Source organism: Equus quagga, chromosome 4, assembly GCF_021613505.1.
Source record: "Equus quagga isolate Etosha38 chromosome 4, UCLA_HA_Equagga_1.0, whole genome shotgun sequence".
Lineage (NCBI taxonomy): Eukaryota > Metazoa > Chordata > Mammalia > Perissodactyla > Equidae > Equus > Equus quagga.
The window spans coordinates 109,578,790-109,588,464 of NC_060270.1; the positions used below are offsets into that span (position 1 = coordinate 109,578,790).

The 9,675-nt window shown below is 38.2% G+C and overlaps 1 protein-coding gene across 1 annotated transcript in view; it reads right to left on the bottom strand.

The window, feature by feature from the left end:
• CFAP210 (cilia and flagella associated protein 210) overlaps nt 1-9,593 on the bottom strand; it is a 41,412-nt gene extending 31,819 nt beyond the window's left edge. Inside the window, exon 1 of the mRNA XM_046657775.1 lies at nt 9,470-9,593. Coding sequence (XP_046513731.1) covers nt 9,470-9,536 — 67 coding nt within the window. The 5' untranslated portion in view covers nt 9,537-9,593. The remainder of the gene's footprint in view (nt 1-9,469) is intronic.
• Nucleotides 9,594-9,675: the final 82 nt, after the last annotated feature.

Consider the following 9,675-nt stretch of genomic DNA (forward strand, 5'->3'; position numbering starts at 1 on the left):
AGGTAAAGCTGCCTTTAGAACCACAGGCACCATCTCACCTACCACATACCAAGTCTCCACATGCAGAATAAAGCCAAGCAAAGCTGAGAAGTAGAATAGTGTCCTGGATCGAGTTATACGTAATTCCCAAACACATGAGCCAAAATATTCCCCTTTTGTTTTAACTACTGTGAATTAGATGAGTGACCTATAACCAAAGAGTCCTGATCAATCCTTAGAATCCTTAGAATCTTGTAACAAATTTCCTTTGTTTTGCCTAAACTGACTCAACTTGGTTTGTATTACTTGCAATTAGAGGCTGACTAAACAAAGGCCACTCAGTTAAACCATCTACATTTTGATTAATATATTGTTAGGCAAATTAATATCTTTCTCTGACCCAAGAGTCATTCTAATTCTTTAAGATGTGAAATAAAAGGGAGAAAACTTAACTCACCAAAATACTAACGAGGCTGGGTAGACCCAACAGCCCACGCTGGCAGGAGCTGCTGCCTACAAAGTGTACAGTGGTGAGCAGGATTTGGCAGCAGTGGCAGGAGAGCAGGATGTCAGAAAGCTGTGTGGTGTGCAACGTGATCCCTCATCTATGACACCTCAATCTTCAGTAGAGTAACTGCACCCATGAAATGCTTTGTTCAAGATCACTTCATGGACTCTGACACAGGAAGAGAACCAAGAGAACCAGCACAAAAGCAGCAGAGAGGGCAACCACAAAGAAAGAAGAGAATCTACAGAAAGTCTGGGAAAAGCTTTTTACTATTTCAGGCCACTGAAGTTGAGCCAAGTTCCCCATATCTTTGAGGATCAGGAGAACCCTGATTGCTATCAGAGCTATGGATGATTTCATATATCCGTGCTTTAATCCACCGGGTTGATGTACAGTTCAGTTCTCAGAGGGCAAACTTATTTCCAACGTTCCTACCTCAGAGTGGCTTTCATGCAAGCTAATAGTGGCTGTTAGAAGATTTGAACAGGCCATAGTTGAAAGAAAGGGGAAGAAAGACAGATGGACAGACACAGAAAGAGAATATGAATAGGCAGATTCTCAAGGAGCAGAGAGAGGAGTAAAGCAGTGGCAGGTGATGTAAGCATATCTAAAATCAGTCCATGTGCCTGTCATTGACACATTTTCTATGCTTTACAAAATCTTTTTTTTAAATTGAGATATAATTCACATATCATAAAATTCGCCATTGTAAAAGGTAAAATTCAGTAGTTTTTAGTCTATTCACAAAGCTGGGCAACCATCACCACCATCTAATCCAGAACATTGTCATCACCCCAGAAACGAATCTTGTACCCATTAGGAGTCATTCCCCCCATTCTCTCCTCCCCACAGCCCCTGACAACCACTAATCTATTTTCTGTCTCTACAGATTTGCCTATTCTAGACATTTCATAAAATGGAATCATATAATATATGGCCTTTCATGTCTGGCTTCTTTTACGCACATAATGTTTTCAGGGTTCATTCATGTTGTAGCATGTATCAGTACTTAATTTCTTTTTATAGCTGAATAATATTCCACTGTATAGATGTATCACATTTTGTCGGCATTTGGGTTGTTTCTACCTTTTGGCTATTATGAAAAACGCTGCTACGAACACTCATGTATAAGTTTTTGTGTGGAGGTATGTTTTCAATTATGTTAAGTATATACCTAGGAGTAGAATTATAACTCCATGTTTACCATTTTGAGGAAGTGGCAAACTATTTTCCAAAGTGGCTGCATCATTTTAAAATTCCCACCAACAATGTGGGAGGGTTCCAATTTCTCCACATCCTAGGCAACATTTGTGGGGGTTTTTTCAGCCATCCTAGTGGGTATGAAGTGGTACCTCACTGTGGTTTTGCTCTGCACTTCCCTGATGACCAATTATACTGACCATCTTTTCATGCGCTTAGTGGCCATTTGCATATGTTCTTTAGAGAAATGTCAGTTCAAATAATTTGTCCATTTTTAAAATGGGCTGTCTTTTTATTACGGAGTTCTAAGAGATCTTTATAATCTGGATGCTATATCTTTATCAGATATATGATTTGCAAATATTTTATCCCATTCTGTGGGTCATCTTTCCACTTTCTTGATAACTATATATATAGAATAGATATGTCACATGTTCACATGTTATCTGTGAATCTGGATAGTTCTACTTTTTACTTTCCAAGCTGGATGCCTTCTGTTTTGCTTGCCTAATTGCTCTGTCTAGAAGTTCCAGTACAATGTTAAATAAAAGTGGTGAATGTGGGCAACCTTGTCTTGTTCCTGATCTTCAGGGAAAAGCTTTCAGATTTTTGTGATTAAGTATGATATTGGCCATGGGTTTTTTACAGATGCCCTTTGTCAGGTTAAGAAAATTTGTTTCTATACCTAGTTTGTTGTTTTTTATCATAAATGGATGTTATATTTTTGAAATGCTTTTCTGTGTCTATTAAGATGATCATGTGGTTTTGTCCTTTATTCTATTGATATGGTGCATTAAATTAGTTTTCAGATGTCAAACCAATCTTGCATTTCTAGGATAAATCCCATTTGGTCTCGGTGTGTAATTCTTTTTATATTTTGCTAGACTTGGTTTGCTAGTATTTTGCTGAGAATTTCTGCATCTATACTCATAAGGATATTGGTCTGTAGTTTTCTTGTGATATCTTTAATGTTGGTATTGGAGTAATATTAGTCTCATTGAATGAGTTGGGAAGTGTTCCCTTCTAACTTTTTTTAAGAGTTTGTGAAGGAGTGGTGTTACTACTTCATTAAACTTTCAGCAGAATTCACCAGATAAGCCGTCTGGGTTTTTCTTTGTGGGAAGTTTTTCAATTACTAATTCAATCTCTTGGTAGAGGTCCATTCAAATTTTGTATTTCTTCTGGAGTCAGTCTGAATGGTTTGTGTCATTTTAGGAATTTTCCCACCTCATCTAGGTTACCTAATTTTTTGGCATACAATTGTTCATAATGTTCCCTCATAATCCTTTTTATTTCTGTAAGTCAGCAGTAATGTCCTCTTTCATTCCTGCTTTAAATAATTTGAGCCTTCTCTTTTTCTTAGTCCACCTTATAGCTTGCCAATTTTGTTGATCTTTCCAAATAACCAACTTCAAGCTTGTTGATATTTTCCACTGCCTTTCTATTCTCTAATTCATATTTCCTCTCTAATCTTTATTATTTCCTTCCTTTGCTTGCTTTGGCTTTTCTTTTTTCCTTTTTCTAGTTTCTTAACGTGTAATGTTAGGTTACTGATTTGAGATCTTTCCTTTTAAAAAATATATTGTGATGGTTAATTTTATGTGTAAAATTGGCTAGACTCTGGTGACCAGATGTTCAGTCAAACGCTAGTTGAGACATGGCAGTAAAGGTATTTTTCAGATGTGATTAGTATTTACAATCAGTTGGCTTTAAGTAAAGTACAGGCATACCTTGGAGATATCATGGGTTCAGTTCCATACTGCAATAAAGCAAACATCACAATAAAGTGAGTCACACCAATTTTGTGGTTTCCCAGTACATACAAAAGTTATGTTACACTATACTGTAGTCTATTAAGTGTACAATGGCATTATGTTTAAAAAAACAATGTACATACCTTAATTTAAAAATACTTTATTGCTAAAAAATGTTAACCTTCATCTGAGCATTTAGCAACTCAATCCTTTTTGCTGGTGCAGTGTCTTGTAAAAAACTCAATATCTCCATAGCGCAATAAAGGGAAGTGGAATAAAACGAAGTATGCCTGTAGATTACTCTCCATAACGTAGGTAGGCCTCATTCAATCAGTTGAAGGCCTTAAAAACAAAGATTGAGGTTTCCCAAAGAAGGAATTATGCCTCCAGATTGCAACACAGAAATTCGGCCTGAGTTTCAGATTCAAGACTGCAACATCAACTCTTCCCTGAATCTCTAGCCTGCAGATGCCCTGTGGATTTTGGACTTGTCAGCCTCCACAATCAAATTTAAAAATTCCCTAAAATAAATCTCAATCTCTCTCCCTCTCCCTCTCTCTCTTTATATATATATATATCTCATTGTGGTTTTGATTTGTGTGATTTCTTCTTTGACCCATTTTTTTATCTAAGAGCTTAATTTCTATATATTTGTGAATTTCTTTATTGATTTTTAATTTTATTCCTTGTGTTTAGGAATATATATGTATGATTTGTATCATTTTAAATTTATAAATGTTTGTTTTATGGCCTATCATATAGTCCATCCTAAAGAACGTCCCACATGCATTTGAGAAGAAAGTATATGATGTTCTTGTTAAGTGTAATATTCTATAGATGTCTATTAGATCTTGTTGGTTTATAGTGTTGTTTAAGTCTTCTATTTCTTTGTCAATCTTCCATCTAGTTGTTCTAAACATTATTGAAAGTGGGGTACTGACATCTCCAACTATTATTTCATTGTCTAATTCTCTCTTCAATTCTGTCAGTTTTTGCTTCATGTGTTGTGGGGCTCTGTTGTCAGATGCATATATGTTTATAATTGTTATATCTTCTTGATGAATTGATTCTCGTATTGGTATAAAATTTTCTTTGTTTCCAGCAACAATTTTTGTCTTAAAGTCTATTCTGTCTAGTATTAATATAGCTTCTCCATTTCTCGTTTTTGGTTACTACTTACATGATATATATATATATTATTTTTTAAACATTTTATTTTTCCTTTTTCTCTCAAAATCCCCCCAGTACATAGTTGTATATTATAGTTGTGGGTTGTCTAGTTGTGGCATGTGGGATGCCACCTCAGCATGGCATGATGAGCGGTGCCACGTCCATGCCCAGAATCCAAACCGGCAAAACCCTGGGCTGCCAAAGCGGAGCACATGAACCCAACCACCTGGCCACGGGGCTGGCTCCCTACATGATATATTGTTATCCATCCTTTTAATTTCAATCTATTTGTGTCCTTGAAAATAAAGTGAGTTTCCTGTAGACAACATACATTTGAATAATGTTTTTTTAAAATCCATTCTTCTAATCTCTGCCTTTTGACTGGAGTGTTTAATCAATAGTTAATGTAATTACTGGTAAAGCAAGATTTATGTCTGCCATTTTGCTGTTTTCTATTTGTCTAATGGCTTTTTTGTTCCTCTGTTCCTCCATTACTTCATCTTTGTGTTAAGTAGATACTTTCCATTGTACCATTTTAATTCCCTTGTCCTTTCTTTTACTATAATTTTTTTAGTTTTTTTATAGTGGTTACCTTGGGGATTAGAATTAACACCTTAGTTTATAACAATTTAGTTCAGATTAATACCATATTATTTTCAATAGTTTACAAAAACTTTTCTTCTATGTAGTTCCATTCTCTCACCTTGCCTTTGCACTATTGTCATACAAATCACAACTTTATACAGTGTATGCCCATAAACGCAGATTTATAGTTATTTCTTTTACAGTTGTCTTTTAAATCAGAAGAAAAAAAGAGTTACAAAAAGAAAATACATTTATACTTTCTTTTATATTTACTTATGCAGTTACCTTTATTGGTGCTCTTTATTTCTTCATGTGTATTTGAGTTACTCTCTAGTGTCCTTTCATTTCAACCTGAAGGATTCCTTTTAGTATTTATTGTTGGGTAGGTCTGCTAGCAATGAATTTTCTCAGTTTTCCTTTATCTGGAAATATCTTAGTTTTGCTGGATGTAAAATTAAGTCTTTTTCTTTCGATACCTTGAATATGTCAACCCGCTGCCTCTAGCCTCCATAGTTTCTTATGAGAAATCAGCTGCTAACCTTATTGAGGCTCACTTGTATGTAGTGAATCATCTCTCTCTTGCTGCTTTCAAGATTTTCTATCTTTGGATTTTGACAGTTTGACCATGATGTGTCTGGTTCTGGATCTCTTTCAGTTTAGCCTGTTTAGAGGATTAATGAACTTCTTGAATACGTAGATTAATGTTTTTCATCAAATTTGGGAAGTTTTTGGCCATTACTTCTTCAAATATTTTCTTCTACCCCTTTCTCTTCTCTCTTTCTAGGACTCAAATTATATTTATGTTGGCATAATTGCTGGTGTCCTATATTTGTCTAAGGATGTGCTCATTTTTATTCATTCTTTTTTCTTTCTGTTCCTCAGATGGGATAATCTCAATTGACATACCTTCCAGTTCACTGACTGTTTCTTCTGCAAGCTCAAATCTGCTATTGAGCCCCTCTAGCGAATTTTTCATTTCAATTATTTTGCTTTTCAACTCCAAAATTTCTATTTGGTTTCTTTCCATAACTTCTCTCTCTTTATTGATATGCTCTATTTGGTGAGACAGCATTCTTTGTTTTGTTTTGGGTTTTTTGGGGTTTTGGGGTTCTTGTTTTTTTTGTTTGTTTTTTGTGGGGTTTTGTGGTGAGGAAGATTGACCCTGAGCTAACATCTGTTGCCAATCTTCCTCTTTTTGCTTGAGGAAGATTGCCACTGAGTTAACATCTATGCCAGTCTTCCTCCACTTTGGATGTGGGATGCCGCCATAGCACGGCTTGATGATCGATGTATAGGTTCACACCCAGGATCCAAACCTGCAAACCCTGGCCACCAAAGCAGAGTGTGTGAACTTAACCACTGCACCACCGGGCCAGCCCCTGAGACAGCATTCTTAATACATTCCTTTAGTTCCTTTGACTTCTTTTAGTTCTTTAAACATATTTACAATAGCTATAAATTTACGAAAGCAAATTGTTTAGTAAGTCTAACAACTGGGCTTCCTCGGGGACAGTTTCTATTGAAATCTTTTTCCTGTATTAGAGCCATATTTTCCCTTTGCATGCCTTGTCATTTTTGTTGAAAACTGTACACTTTAAATAATATGTGGCAACTCTGGAAGTCAGATTTCACCCACAGCCAGAGTTTGCTGTTGTTGTTGCTGTTGCTGTCTGTTTAATGATTTTCCTGAACTAAATCTGTAACGTTTGTATTCTTTGTTGTATGTGGCTATTGGAATCTCAGCTTGGTTAGCTTCATTGTCAGCTAATGATTGGACACAGTTCCCTTAAATTACTTATATTTGTTTCCTTAAAGAAGTCTCCCAGCCTTTGACAAGGAACTCTCTGTGAGTAGTGCAGCATGACTTTAACGCTCACGCAAAGTTTACAACTGTGTCTTGGGCTCTACTTCTTTCTTGCATAGAGCCTGAAAGTCAGCCAGAGGTGAAAGCTTCAGGCATTCTCAGGTCTTTCCTGGGAATGTGCATAGCCCTATGCATACATTTGGCATTTTGGATTCCCAGGAATATGTAGGGAGATTTTCAAAGCCCACTATGGACATCTCATGTCTCAGGTATTTCTTTCGAGTTTTTTGGTCAGTTTGTTGTTTACACCCAACTGTTATGACTACCTCAGGCAATCGTGATGTTAAAAAATTGACACTGATTGTTTTAACAACATACCCAGTGAGTTCTGAGTCAGGTCAAACAAAGACAAGCCTTGCAAGTGGGTTTTCCAGTGAACTGCCAGACAGGTCAAATAATAACAGTTATCTGGGAAATGGGCTGTGAAGGGGGTTCAACCCTGTTCTGTCCCCTCCACAGGTTGCTAAGCCACTGGATTTCACTGTGATTGCAGTGGTTTTCTAGATTACCACAGGGCTGGGAGAAAAGTATCGGACTAGGGCAAGTTAAAATGCCAAAAAAATTCAATGCTGTTACCAAGATTCACCTATTTCACTTGCTAAAAAAATCCCCCAATTGTTGCAAGCCTTTGATTAATTTCCTGAGTTCTCAGAAAGCTGATTTCGACAATTTTTGCCAGTATTCTTTTTGATTTAATGGAGGAGAGGATTTTTGGATACATGTGACAAATTGAAATGGCAAGCAATAGGATATATTAGAGTATATGAGGAAGCCATTTGGTATAAACCTAATTCGGCCTGACTTTGTTTTTTCCAAAAGGGCCTGACTGTGGCCATTGAGCATGCATTGTATATCTGCTTAGACATTTTGAGATAAAGGTGCAACTTCCCTCCCCCTCCCAACGTTGGCATCTCCTTAAAGATTAAACATCTTTCCTTAGGCTGGGAACTGATTGCAGCGCTCATCTGTGACCACCCAGCTCAAGGCAACAGACCTGCCACCCTGCTGTGTTCATCGAGACAGCAGACCTATCTGCTGTTTCCATCAATCACTGTGCCAACAGAGCAGCCTCGTGACTATTGTAAAAGGGACATATCAATCATATGTGAAACATCCTCTTTGAGGGTATATAACCACCCTGTATACCCCCACTTCTTGGGAGTGCTCTGTTCCTTTGTGGAAAGACTCTCCCGGGTTATAATCCTCACATTTTAGCTCAGAATAAACCGACCCAAATTTTCATTTATAGATTGGTTATGGATTATTTTCGTCAACACCTGTATTCTACCATTCTGGCTGATGTCACTCCACTAGATCTTTAGATAATTACATGTTTTACAGATAGCTGTCTACATATCTGAACCTCTCTCCTACTTCACCCTCTTCTAAATGGAGATTATAATTTAACAGTGGGATTCAGATGGAAACTTGTGGACCAACTGCCAGAAAACATTATTTAACACCTATCAGGTACATCTAAGTCTTTTAGTGCAGTACTGCATATACAGGAAAGTGACCATGTAAGAGTGATTGTGTTTTTCAATACATGCCACATGGGTACAGTCTCTCTCCTACATGTCAGGACCCTCTGCTGCTGCTTCCTAAATCCTCACTGCATGAACACCTAGTAGTGCCCACTGGTGGGAGAATGTCTGGCTCTCACTCTGCATCTCGCCCAAGGAGCTCTACTGCTAAAGAAGCTCAGGTAAAAACATGAAGATAGTCTAAATTCCCAAGGTTCTAGTTGTCACCATGACAACATTAAAAATTGGGAATTTACAGACTTAAGAAGTTAAAATCACTGGAATCAATAACGAGCTCTTTAGATATCCCACTAGGCTACTCCTATTCCAAAACCAAATTTTCCTATCAAGTCATCTAAATTACAATACCTTTAGTAGCATTATTTTTTACACTCGATCAAAGCATTTGTCTTAGGGTGAGACCTCACCTTCTCTTCAGAGATGAGGAAATTGAGATACTTCCCTCAGAGACTTTCCTAAGAGCACTCAGTAGGTTCACAGCAGAGCCAAGACTCTAATGAGATCGCTGATATTTGCAAAAGATATTTCCATTCACTTAAATAACAAGGCTTAAGCGCGAGAGAATTCAGCCAACACCAGACTCTTAGAGCTGCAACCGCGCAACTTGGGGATCGGACCAGCTGGTTGAGAGTCTCTGACTTATCTTTTCTCCACCCCTGTTTTCTGTAATCTTTTCCCATCTACCCATTCACCTAACAAATCTGTCTGATTTACGTAGAGCCCAACGACGCCCCCAGGGCTGCTTGCGACTTGGTGGAGCCCATTTCAGAAGGTAACCAAAGTCCTCGCTTGGCTCCCTCGCCTCTCAACCCATGCCCGGGGGCCAGAAACAATCCCTGTGCCGGGATGGGCCCGTTTAGCTCACCTGTGCTTTCCCTCGCCTGTCCACAGCGCCTTCCGAACCGCACCAGCATCTCAGACGAGGTGCCCATGGCGCTCTCAGACTCCTAGAGACCACTCCGGCGCCTAGCGCTGCGGCTCCAGCCCGCAGAATGTTTGCCAAACTGCGCAGTTACTAGGCAACGCCGCCGGAAGTGACGGCAGCGGTCGCCGAGGAACGAAGAACGCGCA